The 23,867-nt window shown below is 41.2% G+C and overlaps 1 protein-coding gene across 5 annotated transcripts in view; it reads left to right on the forward strand.

Moving 5' to 3' along the window:
* The window catches only part of ERG (ETS transcription factor ERG), a 223,991-nt gene that overhangs the window by 191,002 nt on the left and 9,122 nt on the right, over positions 1-23,867 (forward strand). For 4 of the 5 annotated variants that reach the window (XM_044284371.1, XM_044284372.1, XM_044284374.1 and 1 more), the window contains 8 exons: positions 1,603-1,820; positions 6,571-6,722; positions 10,121-10,324; positions 13,852-13,932; positions 15,170-15,241; positions 18,261-18,320; positions 18,926-18,979; positions 23,506-23,553. In XM_044284371.1, the coding sequence (XP_044140306.1) occupies positions 1,603-1,820; positions 6,571-6,722; positions 10,121-10,324; positions 13,852-13,932; positions 15,170-15,241; positions 18,261-18,320; positions 18,926-18,979; positions 23,506-23,553 (889 nt within the window). The remainder of the gene's footprint in view (positions 1-1,602; positions 1,821-6,570; positions 6,723-10,120; positions 10,325-13,851; positions 13,933-15,169; positions 15,242-18,260; positions 18,321-18,925; positions 18,980-23,505; positions 23,554-23,867) is intronic. The other variant, XM_044284373.1, reaches the window with a different exon arrangement.

The raw sequence follows: 23,867 nt of genomic DNA on the forward strand, positions 1-23,867 counted from the left end.
AACTTAGAAATAAATGTCCGTCCATATAAAACATGACCATGTAATTTGCTGCAGCATTTTTGCAGTAGCTGTCTATCTGCCCATGGAGAGGGTCGATGTTGGATTACCCCCTTCTGTGATGTCCATGTGTTCTAATAGGTCATATGGACCAAGACTGTCATAATGAGGCATCATCTTGACTACCTAAACATATTCCATATATGAGAGGTGGGGATTATTGATGATATACAATCTACAGTGACCTATAAGGATCACTCAAGGAATAAGTCACTGTTATGGACGCCTCCATTTGTCACTTTTTACACCAGTTTCAGCTCCTAAGAACTTTTTGCTGGGGTCACATAGCATTGTTTATTTCTATGGGATTTGTCACCTTCTTGACCAGTCACTTCCTTGGGAACAGTGGTTGCGTTTCCTGCAGGTTATATTATTTCCAAATTCCTTGCAATCAAATTATCAGATATTTTTGACATACAGCTGCTGTTTTGGGGATTTGATTAACCTTTCAGAAAACTTGACAAAAACATTTAGTATTTCACAATCCCTGTATCATAAACCCAGTTAATGCCTTCTTTCAGAGAAGAGGCAACTGCCCAGAGGCCTCCATCGCCCAGTTCCCACCAGATCTTCCCAAACATTTCCAGCAGGAACACATGCTTTAGACATGGACTCACAAAGCCTCTGTCCTGTGGCACCAAGATGTTAGCAGCAGATCCTTTCAGTCCTGTATGTTTTGAGGTTCGGCCTCCATGGATCAGACTTGTTTTTTCAGAACATCCCACACATGATCGATCAGGTTGAGATCTGGGGAATTTGAAGACCAAGTCAACACCTTCAACTCTTTGTCATGTTCCTCTGACCATTACTGAACAAATTTGCAGTGTGGTTAGGGCATTGTCCATTAGGGAATACCGCTGCCATGAAGGAGTGTACTTGTCTGTACAATGTTTAGGTAGGTGGTATGTGTCACATCTCCTTGGTGCTAGGACCCAAGGTTTCTAAGCAGAACATAGTCCAAAACATCCCACTGTCTCTACTGGTTTGTCTTCTTTCCATTGTGCATCCTGGTGCCACCACTTCTGCACCTGAACATCTACATGATGTAAAGGATTCATCTGACCAGGCCACCTTCTTTGGAGTCTTGGGCACCTATGATTTTGTCACTGAGGTATTGGTTGTCCTTTCTTGGACTACTTTTGGGAGATACTACTAACCAGTTCCTACTGTGAGCACCCAACAAGACCTGCCATTTTGGAGATGCTTTAACCCAATCATCTAGTTATCACTGGAAATGATTTGATCCAATCATGTAGTCATCACATCTTTTCGATCAGATCCTAAGGCTTGCCCATTTTTCTTGCTTCCAGTACATCATCTTTAAGAATTGACTGTTTAGTTTTTGCCTAATATACGTATTTTTAGCTATACATACCGTATGTACAATATTTTCTATCACGTTATCAGACGTCATCTCCACTTCTGGTTCTCTCAAGGTTTTGATAACATTTGGACCTTGTCTTATCTTCATCAGAAAGTGTCTTGCATTCCTTCTGAAAAACATAAATCACATGAATCTTCTGGATTTCCTCTGTTTGTTTACAGGAAGCTTTATCAGTGGTAAGTGAAGATCAATCATTATTCGAGTGCGCCTACGGAACGCCCCACCTCGCCAAGGCGGAGATGACGGCTTCATCCTCCAGCGAGTATGGCCAAACTTCAAAGATGAGTCCACGTGTCCCGCAGCAAGACTGGCTAACACAACCCCCATCCAGAGTCACCATCAAGATGGAGTGTAACCCAAATCAAATCAACGGATCCAGGTAAAACGTTCTTGTGTCAAGATGCTGAAAGTTCAATTGTCCACTTTGGGCAATTCCCTGATTCTTAGGAGGTTCCCAGCACAATAAATTAATCCTAGTGATCAGTTGTCATCTGTGGGGAAGCTTGCCGATGAGTATTCAATTTCCCTGCAGTGCCCCTGCAGGTGAAATGGAGTATTACACAATTCTCGCTGAAGTTAATGGACATGCTGGGTCCTCCAGAGCAAGAGATGCCCTCTACAGCTGCTCTCCACACTGGCTAACTGATGAAAGCCCTGAATGTGGCCCTTACGCTATTAATTCCACTATAGGGAAGTTGAAAATGTAATAAATATATGTTTCTTTATTGTCTGTGCCTGTGATAACCACAGAGACCGCCATTACTGCTTTTGCCAACTAAAGTTCTCAGACCCCAGAAAGCCAAATCCACCTAGTGATACAGACAGAGCGATGCCAAGGTCCTTGTTGGTTTTTACGTCCTGTCCCATTTTGACTAATGTCCGCTCAGCCAAACACTGCCACGTCGGTGACCGATGTCAGCCAATGATAGGCTAAGTAGGCATTTCCTATTTGTCTAGACAGGACCGGGAAGACCGGTGGCGGTGAGGGATCTCTGAGGTGGAGAACCTCTTTACACAGTTTCATGTATGTCCCCCATTGTGTAATAGAAAGTGGCAGAACTTTCTATATAAAATAATTGCACTGGACCGCTCTAGCTTTGGCTGGGGCTGGCCCATGAACACTTATCGCCTATCCTCAGGACTGCCATGATCACAATAATGGGGAATGCTATCCTCGGCTGCCACTTTCAGTCCCATACACAGTGAATGGAGCAAACATGTGACCACTGATCTATTCAGTTGGTGGAGGTCCCAGTAGTCAGTATCCCAACGAGAGTCCCGCTAATTTCTATGGGATCTGCCGACAATCACTCTAATGCTACTTGTCAGAGGTACAGAGCAGAAGTGTTCTCTGCCATATACCTCTGATGTATGTCACTATGTAGCCATGAGGCATATGTCGGCTATTGGCCACCATGAAAAATGCATGTATACCGCACAAAATATGGTGTATATGTTATGGAGGGTAAAGGACACTCTGTTAGCCTCCGCTAGCCTCTTCAGGTGAATGTGGGTCTATGTCTACTTTTGCCACATGCGCCGGGGACTTTCCAGAGCATACACCAAATGTGTCTACCAAATGTGTCCACATTGGAGTGATTTGGATCTGGACAATATCTCCATGACAACAGAGATCTGAACAGGACTTGTTGTCATCAGATGTCCTCCCTCAGTAGTGCAGCCTAAGGTTTCGGGCCTACAACTACAAGCGGTGATATCTCAGCTTAGAAATAAGATCTTGAGAAATCTTTTTTCGCATTTTTAAAGGAGTTCTCTGGGATTTACATATTGATGGCCTATCCTGAGGATAGGTCATCAATATGAGATCGGTGAGTGTCTAACCCCGCCGATCAGCTGAATGAAGAGGCCGCGGCACTCTGTGAGAGCTGTGGACTCCTACTAGGCCAATGACGTCACTTTCATCGGTCACATGGTCTAGACGCAGATCAGCCCCATTCAAGTCAATGGGGTTGAGCTGCAATACCAAAGCACAGCGACTATACTATGTACGAGCTCATGGAAGGGGCACAACCCCTCAAACAGCTGATCGGCGGAGGTGCTGGGAGTCGGATCCCCACCGATCAGATACTGATGACCTATCCTGAGGATGGATCATCAATATGTAAATCCCTGAGAGAACCCATTGGAGGTCCACTAAAGGGGGGCCCCTCCTGGTACATCTCCTTTAAATAATGTACCTCCTCATAGATTCGGCAGCGTCCACGCCCGTGACCGAGCATTTATTATGTCGTGAGCTGTAACATCAAAGCTAGAGTGGAAAAGGTGCTCGGAGTAGGCATGCACTCAGGCTTTGATCTGGGTTGAGTAGTTTTATTTAGCAGGGGGTGTAGTTACATGTCCGTCCTTGGCAGTCACGTCGGATTTGATGTGGTGGTAAGTGGAGCAGGCCAGGCCGGTGCGTGCCAGTGGACTGTCTAATTTAAGGTAAAAAAAAATAAATCATAAAATATCCAGAAAGAAAACATTTTTCTACATGAAAGCGAGCAATAAGTGAGAGGGAGCTGTGTACACAACATTGATGTCGCCTTCGCAATTTTCTTTTTTACTTACGCCATTTATTATATTATTATCGAACTACTGCACCGGCGTAACCCCTTAACGACACAAGAATGATATAGCCATCATATGTGCACCGGTTATATAGAAGTGCTGAGCCCGCTACATACACGGCGGGTGCTGGCTGACACCCAGCCATCATGACCAGGATCAGAGATAACTCCAATCCTGGTCATGTAACCCCTTCAGGTGCTGATGTCAATAGAGACCATGGTATCTGAGAGGTTGGCAGAGGAATGAGCGAAAGAAATGGTTTCAGCACTGAAGTTGTAGTCCAATAAAAACTTCTTCTTTATTGCAACTTATGTACATCAGCAGACACAACCACGAAGCATGCGGTAATGATTGACGCGTTTCGGACAGTCTGTCCTTAGTTGTAGCAGTTTAGACAGAGGGAAGGGTGCTCCCTATGACCTTTGTTCGGAGCCACCATGGTGAAATGGCCTACCAATTGAAACTGCCTGGCAGTTTCCTGTGCCAGACGGGGCTTAATAGGAAAACTGAAAAATCCTATAGACTGCAATAGTAAACCATTGATGTGTATGGTATAAACTCAGAAGATCACAAGCTCAAATCCCCTAAACATTACGATAAAAAAAATATGTTTTTAAAAACACGAAAATATGAAAACTTTTAATCAACCCCATTTCCCAATTTTACATATAAAAATAAACATAAAAAAATATGCATAAGTGGTCTGAAAATGTCTGAAATGTTAAAATATAAAATTGTTTATCATGCGCTGTGAATGCCGTAATTGGGGGGTATTTGGCGAATAAGCCCTTTGTACATATGCGCTGCCCACTTATATGCCCTCCACTCCCCCCATCCTCCAATTTTGGATGTGCATTAGAAGTAGTTTAGTAAACCTCACTTGCACACAGAGACATCTAAGGCTTTGTTCACATCTCCGTTCGGAGGTCCGGCAAGCTGTTCCGGCACAGAGCAGCCTGCTGGATCCTCTACTTCATCGCCAGATTACTGCACTGCATAAATGCCCGGTTTTGGCAAAAAAATGTTGCATGCAACTGTTTTTGTCCAGCCGACAGCCGGAATTTGCGTCAGATCAGGCAGCTGGATCTCGAAAACAGAGATGTGAATTACATACCTCGGCCTGAATCCTAACACAGTGCAAACCACAATATGTTCTAGATCACCATCTGCTGGTCATCTATGGTATGACAGCTGTGGCTATTTATCATCAGGGGGACTATGGTATTCCTGGTACAGAGGAGTCTAACTCTATTTACTTTCATTAAAAATTGTCTCCCAGCCAAATCCAAGGTGCTACCATACACTGCACAACACGTGCTACACATAGCTTGCCCAGCTGGTAATTAGAAACTGTTCTATAGGTAGGGATCCACTTTATGTTGGATTTTTTTTTAATAATTACTGCAAACCCTTTGGAGACCCCCAAATATCAGTTTTGTAGATTCTGGCAGCAAGTACGATTTCCCCAGCAGCTCCCCCACAGGATAAATGATGTATTACAAATTTCCATTTAAATCAATGTGTTGTCCGTGTAATGCATGGACTTGCCGGGTCCTCCAGGGCAAGAGACGTTCTTGGTCGCCTCTATCCTCCGGCTAATAGAGGAGGACACTGAACGTGGGACTCGATTATCTCACTAGGTATTTGAAAATTGATTTTCTAAGTCATATTACTCCTTTTACAGGTGTCTGCTCCTATGTAGGGATTAGGTAAATGCAGGAAACTGATGGGGGTTGTGAGTCTTGTAGTATTTTGCACATTGTTCCATACAGAGATGTAATTGTTTTGTATGCACGTGTCCTAAAAATGCATGAAGATTGCAAGGCTGACCTCAGAGTAGTTGTGTGTCATTTGGGCACCTCATGACGCTATTATTTGAGCACTGTATGGCGGTGTTAATCAGGCACTGTATGGCATGTTTATTTGTACAATGTGTAAATTAATTATTTGCAGCTTATATGGTACCACAAAAGGTGAGTGAGATGGAACCTGGTGAGTGACGTGGTTCTCATTTCTGTATAAAACCTAACACCTTGTCATATGTATCCATTTGTTAAAGGGGTTGTCCCATGAAAAACATTGTACCGTCTACAAACAAGCACCTGCATCTGAATACTTTTGCAATTATATATAATTAAAAATGTAGTATAGCTTCAAGTTATTCAATTAAATCTATCTGTGCAGCGCCACCTGCTGTTTGCCCTTTTTCCAATTTCTCTGTCCACCTCGCTGAGGGGGACACACATGCTCGGTTCCGTCCTTCAACTGCCACAAGCACCAGCATAAAGGACACTCCCCCCTGAACTTCCATAATTATATAAATCTGGCAGAGCAATGAATGTGGAGATCTCTGGATCCATGTGAGGTACAGGCCTGGTTCTGGCTTTGTAAGAGATTGTCACGTGCTATATGATGTCTGATTTTAATTCTTTGCATTAATCATGGGGGAACCCCTTTATAGAATATAAATAATAAACAGCGGCATTGCTCTAGGAAAATGCACAATAATTTTCAGTGCACTTGGAAGCCTAACACAATATTTGTCTTTTTTTTTCTAGAAATTCCCCAGACGACTGCAGCATGGCAAAAGGAGGCAAAATGGGCAGTGGATCAGAGCCTATAGCAATCAACTATGGCAGCTACATAGAGGAAAAACACATCCCACCCCCCAATATGACAACCAATGAAAGAAGAGTAATTGTGCCAGCCGGTGAGTCTCCTTACTTGGTCAATCTTGGTTCTCAACAACCATAAACAGAAATTTTGGGAAGGAAATTCCTTTGATTTCATCTCCCCCCCCCCCCCCCCTATATTTCCGATAGAACAAATTATACTTGTCTTAAAGCATTTCATACCTCCACCGGATCAGCTGTTTGAGAAGGCATCAGCACTCACAGTAGCCTTGAGACCTTCTCTCAGCTCACCAAGCACAGTGCCATACATTGTATTCCTGCTGTGCTTGGTATCGCAGCTCAGCCCCAGTCACTGCTCCTGGGCCATGCCGCTGAAAAAATTGATCTCACATGGCTTAGGTTAGGCTGTGAGAAGGTTGCAGCGCTACTCCAAGGAGTCAGACCCCCACCGATCAGATACTGATGACCTATCCAAAGGACAGATCATCAATATAAAAGTCTCAGAAAACCCCTGTTAGGTGTTCACATCTGACTATTTGCCTACATTGTAAAGATGAGGCTTACTTGAAAGGGGGTTCAAATAAAAATAAAGATGGCTCCTGTCCCTATGCTTGTCCTTACTAAAGATGAGCAAATTGCTCAAAGTTCAGATGGAACTCAAATGTTTACAAAATTCAAGTTAAATCTCTAGTCCTCATGGGTCCTGGGCCATAGGCAGAGAAGGTGGAAACTTACTCCTCTCTGAGGAGCCAGTTTGAAGGAGGCTCAAAATATTATACCTGCCCCCCATATCCATGATCATCAGAACAATAGTGTGCCCAACCTGTCATAGTTTGTGCATTATGGAAGAAAAGTTTGGTCAAGTGGGAGCAATTTCTTTCTTTTTGGGGACTTGGACTTCAAGAGGTCCTGCAAGTTCAAATGCTTGAGAACTGTGTGGACTTGCACTACCAGCACTAACTCTAGTTTAGAGAATCAGACCACCAGACCTGTTTGCTGACTGCAGACCAACACCTGTTGACTATTTGCATACAGCCCAGAAAACCTTCTGTAGGTCTGACTCTACACATGATAGATGGACCATGGAGGATCTCCCAAGTACTGCAGAACACGCCTCATAAATCACTGCCGCGGGATTGATCCTTTTTATACATATTACCCATTTCTTCTTGAAAACCATTGTAGAGTCACAGAGCATCGAAACTGCCAGTTACAGCTGGCCATACAACCATGACCGTGATCTAATCCCCGCAGCCAGCTAAAATAAGAGTGAGTTCCAAAATCTTTCTTCTCATCTCAGGGCACATCAACCTGACCCCGAATCCCCTCCTGAGTTCAAAGAGATTATTTGTAATCAAAAACAAAAATATGTCTTATGCTTTCATTTGACCGATCTTGACATGTCAAAAACATTAAGCTCATGGCTTTATCTGAAAACAAATATTTTTGGAATTGATTGTTTTTCAGCTGATCTGCAGACACTTTGGCAGGAAGGGCTCATTGTGAATTCCTATTACCTCCAGTCTTTTTGGACTCGTCCTAGGCTGGGTGTTGCCTACGGCACTTTTTCTTGGCTCGACCATTTGTATAGTCTAGTCGGGCCAACGAGCCTTCCATTCATTATCATAAAGGTTACTTGTATGTCACAAAACAGAATACAGCTTGTGGCCTTTCAGAACCCTTTCATTCCCTTCTACTCTTCGAAGGTTTTCAACAGCAGGTTAGAGATATTTATTTTGTCATGAAAATTGTAAATTTTATGATAAATGTTCTAGAATTTTGGGAGCAGCGAGGCAGCTGTCCCGCATCCAGGTGTTTTTAAATTTCTTCCTTCGCTGCCTAGATGTGCTTGCTAAGCAAAGGTCTGGATCAGCGGCAAAGCCAAGCACATATTTTCCTGAATAGCTAATTGTGCAGATTGTCTTTAAAGTTTCTAGACTGTGTAAATACATAGCACTAATCATTGCAGGGCTGCAAAAGAAATATTATGAACCTTGGCAGCCGAAACGTTAGTTCAAACCGTGAATAGCCCTTGAAGTTTAAGAGGTTCAACTAATATGACAAGGGTTTTTTCTGCTTCTTTAATGCAGTTATATAATAGTAACACCATAAGAAGTATATAGGTGGCTGTAGCAAATACATTTCTTAAAAACCAGACTCCGTTTGGCACACATTACTATATGGTCTTGGTCTGGAGCCTCCCAAGCTTGTTTGAAGGTGGGTCCACAGCTTATACTTAGGTTTAGAGCTTCAGCATTGCCCCTGACAGCCTTGCATGTAGCCCATATTCATACATACCCTGGCACTTCCATAGTGTGTTGGAGTCTTCCAAAACCATACATAAACTTTAGGAATGTGGCCGGATCCCAAAATGTTTGTTACTGGTGAAAAAGCTATTCTTAGGCCCTCCACTTTTTTGGGTACCTACAAACAGTGTTAGTACACAATAGCCATCTCGTAAACCAGGGACTGGTTCATACTAGTCAATATAGACTTGTAAGTAGGAGCAGACCTTGAAGCTTTGTGGTCTCGTAAACTAGTGACTGGTTCCTTTCTAGTCAATATAGAGCTTGTAAGTAAGAGCAGACCTTGAGGCTTTGTGGTCTTTTGCAAGCCAGACAGCCATAGACCTATCCTGGAGTTTTTAAGTAGGCCCCTTACACCTTTTGACGTAGTTCTATCTTACATTAGAATTTTCAAATAACCTAATGGTCACTAGTGGCGTGGAAGTCCCACAAGGTGGTGTCAAGACTTATTTTCAAGTAAATAAGTATAACCTCTTAGAGAAAACCACCCCAAATTGCTGTCAAAATGATCTTGTAGGGGAATGATCCTCTCAAACAAAAATACAAAAATTTGATGTAAAGGAACTGAAAATCCATGATAGAAAATCTGGTCTAAATCAACGCTAATTTTCTCAAATTTTTTAAGAAGTTTTGTTGTCTATAGTTTAGTCTAGTTTGTAAAGTCTAAAAATAATTTGTATCCTGTAGAAGAATCACAAGTTAGAGAAGACATACAGTATGATGGCCAAAGGGAATTAGAAATTGATGGTCCTTTCAAATGGGGTTTTCCGAGATTCTGATTTTGACGACCTATCCTCAGGGTAGGTATTCAACGTCAGATCGGCAGGAATATGACACCTGGGATCCAGCTGTCTCAGGAGGATGATGCCTCCTTGGAGCTAACCAAGCACAGGGCCATCCATTGGATAGTGGCTGTGTTTGGTATTGCAGGTCTTCCCCATTTACTTGATGTCACCCCCATTCACTTGATGCGGCAGCTAGGCCACATGACCAATGAACGTGACATCACTGGGCTAGGAAGAGGCCACGGCACTCACCAAAGAGCCATGGCCTCTTCAAAAAGCTGATGGGTGGTTGTTTCAGGAGTCAGAGCCTACCGATCAGGTATCGATGACCTATCCTAGATTTCTATGTTATGTATCTAAATTATGATTTCTTCTCGATTCTAGACCCCACCTTGTGGAGTACAGAGCATGTTCGACAGTGGCTGGAATGGGCAATAAAAGAATATGGACTCCCAGATGTTGACGTCATGCTTTTCCAAAACATTGATGGGAAAGAGCTATGCAAAATGACAAAGGAGGACTTCCAAAGACTCACCTCCTGCTACAATGCAGAGATCCTCCAGTCACATCTTCACTACCTCAGAGAAAGTATGATTACCTTCATCATATTTCCTGTTATATCGAATAGGTGATATGCTACATAATGTTTTAGTTTTAGGCTCTGTTCACATTACCATTATCAGTTCCATCAGGATTCCTCAGGATTAGCTGAATCTGCATCACTATTTTTGCTTGGGAACCTAGCCAAAACCTGATGAACCCTATTAAAAATCAATGAGATTCTGAAGATTGCTTTGGGGTCTGCTTCAAAATTGACCCATCATATGAAAGATATGACCAGGGTTTAAAAATTTAAGATCTGTTTACACTAGCATTATGGTTTCTGATTATGATGGAGCCATAGCTTACTTGGTGAATCTATTTTCAACATCTAAATGGCCATTAATGGACCCCATTTAATGGGGTCCATGGAGGTTATGATTTAGCAAAATACTGGAAAGTTTGCTGGAAACCTTGATGGATCCAGAGCCATAATTATGTAATATATTATTTTTTAAAGGGGAATGTCATCTCATCAGAGAACACCCCTCTCAAAATGATGGTTCCAGGGCAATCAACTGATTTCCCCATGTCCTGACCCCAGCCGTCAGACAAGTGATTTTTCAAAGGGAAGCTTTGGCCAGCTAGGTATTTCCTCTGCAGTGGGTGTTGGAGGAAGAATGTGGGATGACTTGGTGGCCGTTCACATGAAGAACCTTTGAACAGGAGGTGTTGATCCTTCCATTCTTCCAGAATTCTGGAGATCTTAGAGGGGGATCCCCTGCTATTGACCCCCACCAATGAGCCAGAATGATCAGTGTGGGGATTCGCTCTGGTAGACAGGACAAGCGGACGCAGTATAGAGGCAAAGACCAGTTTTTAACTCAAAAACTTCAGTGTTTTATTCACACTTATGGCAACAAAACAGTATGACAGTCCATTTGCAGTTTTGGTGTTCGTTCACACCTAGACACTTCATACAGCAAAACAGTCACCTGTTATCCTAGATGTTAGTTCACACCCGATCAGCATTGCTCAGGACAGAGCAGACCTCCCAAACTCAGGCCTCCAGCCTAGCACACAGCTCAGATCCCAATCCAGCGATTGCCATAGCTCCTCTGTCAGCGAGAGAGGTAATTACCACCATCTGACACTGCTGGCTGGGTTTTTTATATAGGCCAGTCAAGACCCGGCCTGGAACGTGGGGAGTAGTCACCCACCTAGCACTTTGACTACTCCCAGTAAGAGCCGTCCCGCATCAGCTATATTACAGCTATACTAAATAGCAAGGTGTTAAACAGCAACTGCTGCTGACACATGAAAACTGGCCTTATACTCCACCGAGGCCAGGAACCTCGGTGACACATACCTTCCGTCAACGACGGTCCCTTGCGCCTTCCTACCTCAGCTATAAAAAAAATAAAAAATAAAAATAAGCTCAATTGATACCCTGAACTTTGTATTGTGGTGCTTGAAACGGCAGGGCTGTCCCAGGTGCTAATGCAGTCAAAATTCTAGAGATTTGGCACTTAGCAAAAATTCTAAGTTTATTATATCTTAGGACACATATAATAAAGTTAAAATATAATCTCCTTCGTGTTTCGCGTGCACACCGACCGCTTAGTCATAGCATAAAAACACGTGACGTCATTTGGTTTAAATAGCAAGGTATGTTGGGAAAACCAATGGAAACATAGAAAATCTGGTGTGGAATAGTAACAGATGCATTAAAGCATTAAAATCCACATATAACAGTGCACTAACGCAGTGTGCACGCGAAACGCGTAGGGTAGTGTATTTTAACTTTTATGTTATTTATTTACCCTGAGATATAATAAGCTTGGAATTTTAGCAAAGTGCCAGATCTCTGGAATTTTTGGATGTATCGCCACAGCCCATATGGACATGTCTTTCCTTCAATGTTTTTGTTTCACCTTTTAATAGTAAATGGTTATTTACAAAATGTCCAACTTTTATACTACAATGTTTTTCATTTTATTTATGTACTATTAAATGGTTGAGGATCTGCATACATAAATCAATGCATATACCAAAGACTAAACAGCCAACAGTAGGAAAAAAAAAGAGAACATTTTGTGAATCAAATTTATTTTTATATTTTTTCTCAGAGGTCACAGATGATGCATTATATTTTTAATGAATTCTAAGCAATAATCATTGAGAACTTTCCAAAGAAAAAGTCTAAATCTAAAATCAGTGTTGCTGTTCTAGTCTGTATAACCAGGCCTTATGCACAGAGCTGCACCACAGAGCCGTAGCCCATGTCCCGTCATATGGTGACTCTGTACAGCACCGAACTATGGAGACATTCCCCCCCACGAAGCAATGCTTTTAAGGCCAAATACCTCCATGACACATCTGTTAATACAAGGCACTTCCTAATGTATTATCGTCCATATTGCCTTCTTTGCTGGCTTGATTCATTTTTTGCATCACATTATACACTTCTCGTTTCAATGGTCACGACCACCCTGCAATCCATCAGTGGTGGTCGTGCTTACACACTACAGGAAAAAGCGTTGGCCTCTCTGGTGGCCGGCACTGGGGGAGTGTGCATAGGTTGGTGATTTTGCCTACAGTGTGCAAGCACGACCACCGCTGCTGGATTGCAGGGTGGCCGTAACCATGGAAATGAGCAGTGGATCATGTGATGGAAAACTGAATCTAGCCAGCAAAGGAGGCAATATGGACAATCACAATACATTAGTAAGTGCCTGGTATTAACTTTCTCTACATGATAAAGGCGATTTGCTGAAGTGAGACAACCCCTTTAAGTATATGGAGGTATAGTAAGACCCCACAAATGTCTATGGGTACAATATTACAGCTCGATGCAAGAGGGCGCCATAATACGGTAGTGTGCATAAGTCCTAAAAACATTTCTGCTTTCTTCCAGTAACAGCGCCACACTTGTCTACAGGTTGTATGTGGTATTGCACCTCAGCCGCATTCACTTCTGTGAGTTGCAATACCACACCGAACCTGTTGACAGATGTGAAGCTGTTACTGGAAGAAATCCTTGTTTTCTGTCCCTTTCAGTTATATTGTTTTTGTAAAAAGATCACTATTAATTCAACAGGTAAATGTAAAACTGAATTTACAAAATTAAAAAAACTAATTTTGAATAATTGGTTAGAAAATAAATATGAATATTCTATAATACTTGCCTTAAATATATATGTTTGGTAAAATAATAAGAGAAATACAAATATAAAAGATATTTAAATAATAGATAAAAATAGAAACGGAAACTCTAAAAGCAATAAAAAAATTAAGTACAGATCGAAATATTTCAATAATAATCATAATAATGCACTTAAAATTTTAGGATTGATATTACTCTCATCGTTATTTGCAAACTTGAACAATTTTGGAGATATTTGGAGTATTTTCTATGTAAAATATTTTCAGACTTCAAACTTTGTTAATTACATAGAAGTGTTTCGGTCTTAAAGAAATAACCCTAAAAAGATTAGAAAAACTTTTTTTCTGCTATGAGGACCTCTCAATTTTTATTTTTTTTCAATTTGGTGTTGCTTTGTTTTGTTTTGCAGCTCCTCTTCCACATTTGACTTCAGATGATGTTGATAAAGCCTTACAAAACTCGCCACAATTAATGCATGCTAGAAATACAGGTAATAAATATATGGATAGATCTGCGAGTTGGGTTATAAAACTTATTTTGTCTGGATCCTTTATCACAATTGCAAATGTCATGGAATTATTTGATTAAGGGGGTGTCAGGGTTTAGAGCTGCCCATTTTCACCCAGGCAGCCCCCTGACATGAGCATCAAAGCATTTCATGAATGAGCACGGCAAATACTTTTTTCTGGAGATCTGGTAACGTACCGGGCTCTCCATAATGTAAGCTGGGAGGAACCTGGTGACGTCACCGACACTAATGGGCGGGCTTTAGTGCTGCCCTAGCCAGTAAAACAGTAAAGCCCGCCCATCAGTGCCAGTGACATCACCGGAAAAAAATATGAACAAACAGCCCTTGCCCTGCACGATACAGCGAAGTGCTCCAATGGTCATATCGCAGGGGCTGTCTGGGGGAAAATGGGGATATGTCCAGGTTCACTGATCCCTGTCAACCCCTTTAACGTTACCCTAATTTAGAGAGAATTAATGTCTTTGTAATGAATAGGAAAAGCAATTATTCTCCAGGTAACTGTCTATCAGTTAGGATTGCTGGAGTCATGTTTGGCCACAATGGTAGCTGCACCGCTGCCCAAGAGTGAGACCTGACCCTTTATTACACTGTAATAATTATACAATTTACATTCAATTTTACCGATGTTTTTAATGAAAAATATTATTTTAGAATCATGATGGATAGATAGATACATAGAGTCAAAATAGTTAAAAAGATAGATAGATAGATAGATAGATAGGAGATGGATAGATAGATAGATAGATAGATAGATAGGAGATAGATAGATAGATAGATAGATAGATAGATAGATATTGATACAGATAGATAGGCAGATAGGTAGAGTAAAAAAAACAAAACATTGATACTAAGATACATAGATAAATATGGATGGGTGGATAGATAGTGTCAAAATAGATAGATAGATATGAGATAGATAGATAGATAGATACAGTCGATAGATAATAGATAGATAGATACAGTCGATAGATAATAGATAGATAGATATGAGATAGATGGATAGATAGATATGAGATATATATGAGATGGATAGATATGAGATAGATATGAGATAGATAGATATGAGATAGATAGATATGAGATAGATAGATAGATAGATATGAGATAGATAGATAGATAGATAGATAAATAGATAGATGTAAAATAAGTTTCTTTAACCTTCAGAAAGTCAGTGGCTCATTCTGCTATTTTTCTATAGGAGGTGGAAGCTTTATATTCCCAAACACATCTGGTTATCCTGAAGCCACTCAGAGAATCACAAACAGGCCAGGTATTTATCGTTATCGCATCTTCCATTCTGTGTTACTGTGTATGACATATCTGAAAATAGATTTTTTTTTTTAATTCTCATAGTAGATTTCCTTTAAAGTTCAGTTTGCAGGTTCTGCCACCCTGAAACCTTCTAGTAGACGAGCAATCACTTACCGCCCCCTTATTTATGATATGTTTGCTGGGTACTATTGGATAGATCTACGGAAAAGTGTCTCTGCTGTCACAGGGGTCAAAATAACCAACTAGGGATCATATTGCATGGGTGCTGACGTTTTGATTCTAGGTGGAGGTACTCTTAACAGTCACATTAAAATTTAAAAAACCCTCCCGAAAATGTCACTTTTTATTGTAGATTTTTAATGTGTCTTTGTGGGCTTAGTTGTAGTTTTTAGGAACCATTGTGGCGTATACCGGTATGTAGTGTAAATAACTTTTATTATTTTATTTTTAGGGGGAAAGATTAAAAAAAACAGCATTTTACATTATTTTGTGGATTTTTTTATGTGAAAAATAACAATTTTATTATGTGGGTCAGTACACTGAAGATAATGACACATTTCTATATATTTTCTACTATTTTTCTCTCCTCCTGCAGCTGCTCCCTCATTCTCCTTCAGACTGAAGGGGAGGGGCTGTTTGAACTGCTCATATCTCTGGTTTGGTACCAGCTAGAGATATTGTATTGTGTGAAAGCTGGCATTCCAAGCTTCCAGACAATGCCAGCAAGCTTTCAGACAATGCCAATATCTTCAGTACATGGGAAGATATCACTGTTAGAAATTGGGATGTAATGAATGCAGCTAACAGTGAAAGTAAAAGCAGGTTTTACCCCACTGTGATATCTCCTCTATTGCTTTGAATATCAGCTTTTAAACAAGACCAGTTCCATGCTTCTAGCTGCTACCATTCATGAGATATGAGCAGCTATAGCAGCCCTCCCCCTCCATCTCTGCCCAAGCTCAGCTCAGGCAGAACAGTTAGGCAGTACTAAGGTTTTCCTGGATTTTCCTATTGATGGCCTGTGCTCAGTGGTATGAGGAAGCTGTGGAGTTCACTAGAGCTCCGCGGCCTTCTCACAGCTTAACAGGCACAGTGCCGTCCATTGTATAACGGCTGTGCTTGGTATTACAGCTCAGCCTATTCACTTGAATGAGACTGAGATGCGCCTAGGCCATGTGACCAATGAACGTGATGTCATTGGCCTAGTAAGAGACTGCAGCATTAATGGAGCGCCGTGGCCTCCTAATCCAGCAGATCGGTTGGGGTGCTGGGAGTCAGACCCTCATTCATCAGATATTGATGACCTACAGCCAGGTCCATAAATATTGGGACATCGACACAATTGTAACATGTTTGGCTCTATACACCACCACAATGGATTTGAAATGAAACGAACAAGATGTTCTTAAACTGCAGACCGTCAGCTTTAAATTTGAGAGTATTTACATCCAAATCAGGTGAACAGTGTAGGAATTACAACAGTTTGCATATGTGCCTCCCACTAGTTAAGGGACCAAAAGTAATGGGACAATTGGCTTCTCAGCTGTTCCATGGCCAGGTGTGTGTTATTCCCTCATTATCCCAATTACAATGAGCAGATAAAAGGTCCAGAGTTCATTTCCAGTCTGCTATTTGCATTTGGAATCTGTTGCTGTCAACTCTCAAGATGAAATCCAAAGAGCTGTCACTATCAGTGAAGCACGTCATCATTAGGCTGAAAAAAACACGCCATCAGAGAGATAGCAAAAACATTAGGCATGGCCAAAACAACTGTCTGGAACATTCTTAAAAAGAAGGAACGCACCGGTGAGCTCAGCAACACCAAAAGACCTGTGGTGGATGACCGAAGAATTCTTTCCCTGGTGAAGAAAACACCCTTCACAACAGTTGGCCAGATCAAGAACACTCACCAGGAGGTAGGTGTATGTGTGTCAAAGTCAACAATCAAGAGAAGACTTCACCAGAGTGAATACAGAGGGTTCACCACAAGATGTAAACCATTGGTGAGCCTCAAAAACAGGAAGGCCAGATTAGAGTTTGCCAAACGACATCTAAAAAAGCCTTCACAGTTCTGGAACAACATCCTATGGACAGATAAGACCAAGATCAACTTGTACCAGAGTGATGGGAAGAGAAGAGCATGGAGAAGGAAAGGAACTGCTCATGATCCTAAGCATACCACCTCATCAGTGAAGCATGGTGGTGGTAGTGTCATGGCTTGGGCATGTATGGCTGCCAATGGAACTGGTTCTCTTGTAGTTATTGATGATGTGACTGCTGACAAAAGCAGCAGGATGAATTCTGAAGTGTTTCGGGCAATATTATCTGCTTATATTCAGCCAAATGCTTCAGAACTCATTGGACGGCGCTTCACAGTGCAGATGGACAATGACCCAAAGCATACTGCAAAAGCAACCAAAGAGTTTTTTAAGGGATAGAAGTGGAATGTTATGCAATGGCCAAGTCAATCCCCTGACCTGAATCCGATTGAGCATGCATTTCACTTGCTGAAGACAAAACTGAAGGGGAAATGCCCCAAGAACAAGCAAGGACTGAAGACAGTTGCAGTAGAGGCCTGGCAGAGCATCACCAGGGATGAAACCCAGCGTCTGGTGATGTCTATGCGTTCCAGACTTCAGGCTGTAATTGACTGCAAAGGATTTGCAACCAAGTATTAAAAAGTGAAAGTTTGATTTATGATTATTATTCCTACCCATTACTTTTGGTTCCTTAACAAGTGGGAGGCACATATGCAAACTGCTGTAATTCCTGCACCGTTCACCTGATTTGGATGTAAATACCTCAAATTAAAGCTGACAGTCTGCAGGTAAAGCACATCTAGTTCGTTTCATTTCAAATCCATTGTGGTGGTGTATAGAGCCAAAAATGTGAGAATTGTGTCCATGTCCCAATATTTATGGACCTGGCTGTATCCTGAGGACTGGCCATCAAAACCCTGAACAATCCCTTTAATGCGGTTGGTAAAGCTGTACATTTCTAAATACATCTTTTTACAGATTTAGGCTATGAGCCACGAAGATCTTCATGGCCAAACCACCCCACCCCCCAGTCTAAAGGTAAGTGGCGCTGACAACTTCATATTCAATGTACATTCTATACAGTCTATGGAATTTTCCTATCCGTAAAGTTGATCGAATTGCGAAGAGGACTCTCCCTTATGATGTAAGAAGATAGATAAGAGATAGATAGATATGAGATAGATATGAGATAGAGAGATAGATATGAGATAGATAGATAGATAGATAGATAGATAGATAGATAGATAGATAGATTTGAGAGGCCGCATCCCAATCTTCTTCTGCTGCTCCCCCTCCCTCCTCCCTCACATGCTGTTTTACTGAGGCAGCTGCATCCCCCTTCTCCTCCGACTCCTTATCTAATACTTCCTCTTCCATAATAGACAAATTTACAGAAAGCTCACAGACAGGAAAAAAGGCTTCCACAAGCTGCTGGCGAGGAGGATGCCAAATGACAAAATCTCCGTACTGTATATTACACATACTACTGAGGGGTGCAGAAATAATTATTACTACAACGAGAGGCGAATGCTAAAGGGTCTTTTTTGCCACCTCCCACCACTAGTTCTCCATCACATTCCTTGATCTTCAGGGTGTGTGACAGTAAATGCTTTTTCATGATGAATATAAATTATGTCTTTCAGCCTCTCAGCCTCCTTCTGTGGTGCCCAAAACAGAGGACCCCAGGCCACAACTAGGTATGTATACAATGACCTACAAAAATATTCAGAGATATATTTGTAGGGGGCCATTCTGGGGCTCCAGATCTCACTATAGATAGTTCTTGTGCTTCTTGTATGACTAAAAGACAGAACATGTAATACCTGTGCTCCACATATCACTACATTATTTAAGCATTGTATGGTGGTACTGTTTAAAGACTATGGACCTTTGGAGGCAATTTTTTTAATTATTGCATTGTATTCATTGGTCTTTATTACAAATGTGGAGCCCTTTTTTCTGTACAGAGCTGAGATGCTCTTATAGAGGGATCAGAATTTTCTCTCTGCTCCGTCAGCCACTAATCTGACGGACTCTTTATCTCTGCTCTCTGACATTATAAACACTCATTATAGCTGAGTCCTTATAAGAATGTGGCTTAAAGAGAACCTGTCACCGGGATTTTGTGTATAGAGCTGAGGACATGGGTTGATAGATGGCCGCTAGCACATCCGCAATATCCAGTCCCCATAGCTCTATGTGCTTTTATTGTGTAAAAAAAACGATTTGATAGATATGCAAATTAACCTGAGATGAGTCCTGTACGTGAGATGAGTCAAGGACAGGACTCATCTCAGGTTCATTTGCATATGTATCAAATCGTTTTTTGATCCCCAGCTCTATACACAAAATCCTGGTGACAGGTTCCCTTTAAACAAGTGTTTATGACCTCTCAGTAGTTTAGAGATAAGGTTTATTAGATGACGGCACAAAACGAAAGTAAAAAGCAGGATTCCCACAGTCAATTGAAAATTTTTTGGGGGGGTCAAAATGATTAAAATTCATACATAAAATTTGCCTCCGCAGGTGTGCATAGCCTTTAAAGGGGTTATCTCATCATGGACAATGGGGGCATATCGCTAGGATATGCCCCCCATTGTCTTATAGGTGCGGGTCCCACCGCTGGGACCCACATCTATATCGAGAACGGAGCACCGCTTGCGCAGCCACCCTCCATTCATTTTCTATGTGGCCTATAAGACAATAATAGCTCTCACCTATAAGACAATGGGGGCATATCCTAGCGATATGCTCCTATTGTCCATGATGATAAAACCCCTTTAAGGTTTGTATGCTAGTATTATTTAGGCATTTATGGTAGCATTATTTAAACATTATATGGGGGTATTATTTAAAGGGATAATTGACATTATAGACCGCTTACATAGCGATGTAGCATAACTATACATAAGTCTAATTGTACCTTTGTTGTGTTGTTCTGAAGTTCAACAGAGGCAAAAATGCTGTTTTATTCAGATGTAAATGATGGCTCGCAAGTGCCCAGGCCGATCTGCCTTCTTCTCACATAACCCCTCCCCAGCCTGTTGCTTGGTCCGCCCTGTAAACCCCTTGCGTCATCCAGTGTACTGGCCCACGAGTGCGCAGTTCACTGCCGGCCGGGCATGCACCGGCGGGATCTTGGCCAGTACACTGGATGACGCAAGGGGATTACAGGGCGGACCAAGCAACAGGCTGGGGAGGAGTTATCTGAGAAAAAGACAGACCGGCCTGGGCACTTAGAGCCCGAACACCGCCGCTTGGCACTTGCAAGCATTTACATATGAATTAAACAGCATTTTTGCCTCTGTTTAACTTCAGAACAACACAACAAAGGTATCATTTGACTCATGTATAGTTATGCTACAACGCTATGTAAGCGGTGTATAATGTCAAATTGTGGTGAGAGACTCCCTTTAAACCTTGTATGATGATATTATTCAAGCATTTTGTGGTGGTATTACAGTATTTAAAGGCTATGTACACCTTCGAGGTAATTTTTTTTTTTTTTAGGGTTGCATTTTTACTCATTTTAGGCTAAAAATATTTTTTTTTCAATTGATGCTTATTAAAAATATTGAGCCGTTCTGTCACAAAGGGTTAGCTGTTTTTCTAGCTCTGCAAATCGTACTTTCACTTTGTGCCCGTCATCTAATAAACCTTATCTCTAAATTACTAAAAGGTCATAAGCACTTATTTAATCAGTAAGATAAGGATTGAGCTATAATGAGTGTTTATAAGTCAGAGATCAGAGATAAGGAGCCATCAGCTGAGCTGCCTGACGGGACAGAATGAAAATTCTGATCCTGCTATTAGATAAACTCAAGGCTGCACAAAGACAGTGGTTCAAAACTTTTAATAGAGACCAATTGAAAAAATTATTTTAGCTCAAAATAAGTATAATGCAATAATAAAGAAAATAGCCCAAAAAGGTGTATACAGACGTGGACAAAATTGTTGGTACCCTTTGGTCAATGAAAGAAAAAGTCACAATGGTCACAGAAATAACTTTAATCTGACAAAAGTAATAATAAATTAAAATTCTATAAATGTTAACCAATGAAAGTCAGACATTGTTTTTCAACCATGCTTCAACAGAATTATGTAAAAAAATAAACTCATGAAACAGGCATGGACAAAAATGATGGTACCCCTAGAAAACACAGAACATAATGTGACCAAAGGGACATGTTAATTCAAGGTGTGTCCACTAATTAGCATCACAGGTGTCTACAACCTTGTAATCAGCCATTGGGCCTATATATATGGCTCCAGGTAATCACTGTGTTGTTTGGTGATATGGTGTGTACCACACTCGACATGGACCAGAGGAAGCAAAGGAAAGAGCTGTCTCAAGAGATCAGAAAGAAAATTATAGACAAGCATGTTAAAGGTAAAGGCTATAAGACCATCTCCAAGCAACTAGATGTTCCTGTGAGTACAGTTGCACATATTATTCATAAGTTTAAGATCCATGGGACTGTAGCCAACCTCCCTGGACGTGGCCGCAGGAGGAAAATTGATGACAAATCTAAGAGACGGATAATCCGAATGGTAACAAAAGAGCCTAGAAAGACTTCTAAAGAGATTCAAGGTGAACTTCATGCTCAAGGAACATCAGTGTCAGATCGCACCATCCGTCGTTGTTTGAGCCAAAGTGGACTACATGGGAGACGACCAAGGAGGACACCATTGTTGAAAACGAATCATAAAAAAGCAAGACTGGAATATGCCAAACTACATGTTGACAAGCCACAAAGCTTCTGGGAGAATGTCCTGTGGACAGATGAGACAAAAATCGAAGTTTTTGCCAAGGCACATCAGCTGTATGTTCACAGACGAAAAAATGAAGCATATCAAGAAAAGAACACTGTCCCTACTGTGAAACATGGAGGAGGCTCTGTTATGTTCTGGGGCTGCTTTGCTGCGTCTGGCACAGGGTGTCTTGAATCTGTGCAGGGTACAATGAAATCTCAAGACTATCAAGGAATTCTAGAGAGAAATGTACTAGCCAGTGTCAGAAAGCTTGGTCTCAGTCGCAGGTCATGGGTCTTGCAACAGGACAATGACCCAAAACACACCGCTAAAAACACCCAAGAATGGCTAAGAGGAAAAAATTGGACTATTCTAAAGTGGCCTTCTATGAGCCCTGACCTCAATCCTATTGAGCATCTTTGGAAGGAGCTGAAACATGCAGTCTGGAAAAGGCACCCTTCAAACCGGACACAACTGGAGCAGTTTGCTCATGAGGAGTGGGCCAAAATACCTGCTGAGAGGTGCAGATGTCTCATTGACAGTTACAGGAAGCGTTTGATTGCAGTGATTGCCTCAAAAGGTTGCGCAACAAAATATTAAGTTAGGGGTACCATCATTTTTGTCCATGCCTGTTTCATGAGTTTATTTTTTTACATAATTCTGTTGAAGCATGGTTGAAAAACAATGTCTGACTTTCATTGGTTAACATTTATAGAATTTTAATTTATTATTACTTTTGTCAGATTAAAGTTATTTCTGTGACCATTGTGACTTTTTCTTTCATTGACCAAAGGGTACCAACAATTTTGTCCACGTCTGTATATAGCCTTTAGGTATTGTATGGCAGTATTATTTGGTCACTGAGAAGCTAGACACATTTTGAGTAGGTTGGTGAATAGCTCACTTGTTTTTAAGTCCTGTAAACTCATGGCAGGTGTTTTGTTTTTTGTTTTTTTACTTTTTGGAGCTTCATGTTTCTCTCTTATTGATAATATATGTAGGCACAATGTGGGAAATTTATCATGAAGGGAATATGTGAAGTCAGTTTCTCTCGTGTCTGTGTTGGTCTATGAGTCTTTACCAATGTGTTATAGAGAACATTGAGCAGAGTGGATTCTTATTGATTAATAAAGTATATTACAAAAATATTTTTTGTCTATTTAGAACATTTTAAACAAAATTTGAAAAAAGGTTTAGTTACTCTTTAAACCAAGTGCTTTTGTGACTTTTTGCATTTGCGCGTACATTTTTCAACTTTTTGCATTTTACACCACTCACTCCCGTTTCCCTACTCCCCCCTACTACTGGAGTGAGTGGTGTAAAATGCAAAAAGTTGCAAAATGTACGCGCAAATGCAAAAAGTCGCAAAAGCACTATTTTGTGACTTTTTGAAGCCAGAATTCTGGAGTGAAGGCATGATAAATCTGGGCCAATGTATATAAGATTTGTCTATTCTCTTTGATCATTTTAGATCCCTATCAGATTCTCGGCCCAACAAGCAGCCGTCTTGCAAATCCAGGTAAGAAGATGAAACGCTGTAAGTGCACATGGAGCCAGTTCTATTCTTCGCATATCTGTGATTTTGATCGTTATCTTTCTTATTACATCATTCTTCATATATATGTCCTGTTAGTGCATATGGACATCATAGAGGGGGTCCACAGATGTGAACACAGCCACAGCAAACTGCAGATCTGCAAAATATGGAGGCGGCTTGTGTGCCGTCCTCAAAAAGAGGACCACGGATCCATTGAAAACAATGGGTCCACAAAAATGGGGATGCAACACGGAGGGTATCCGTATTTTGCGGATACACAATTTGCAGATCGCAAA

This window comes from Bufo gargarizans, chromosome 3 (assembly GCF_014858855.1).
Source record: "Bufo gargarizans isolate SCDJY-AF-19 chromosome 3, ASM1485885v1, whole genome shotgun sequence".
In the NCBI taxonomy this organism is placed as follows: domain Eukaryota; kingdom Metazoa; phylum Chordata; class Amphibia; order Anura; family Bufonidae; genus Bufo; species Bufo gargarizans.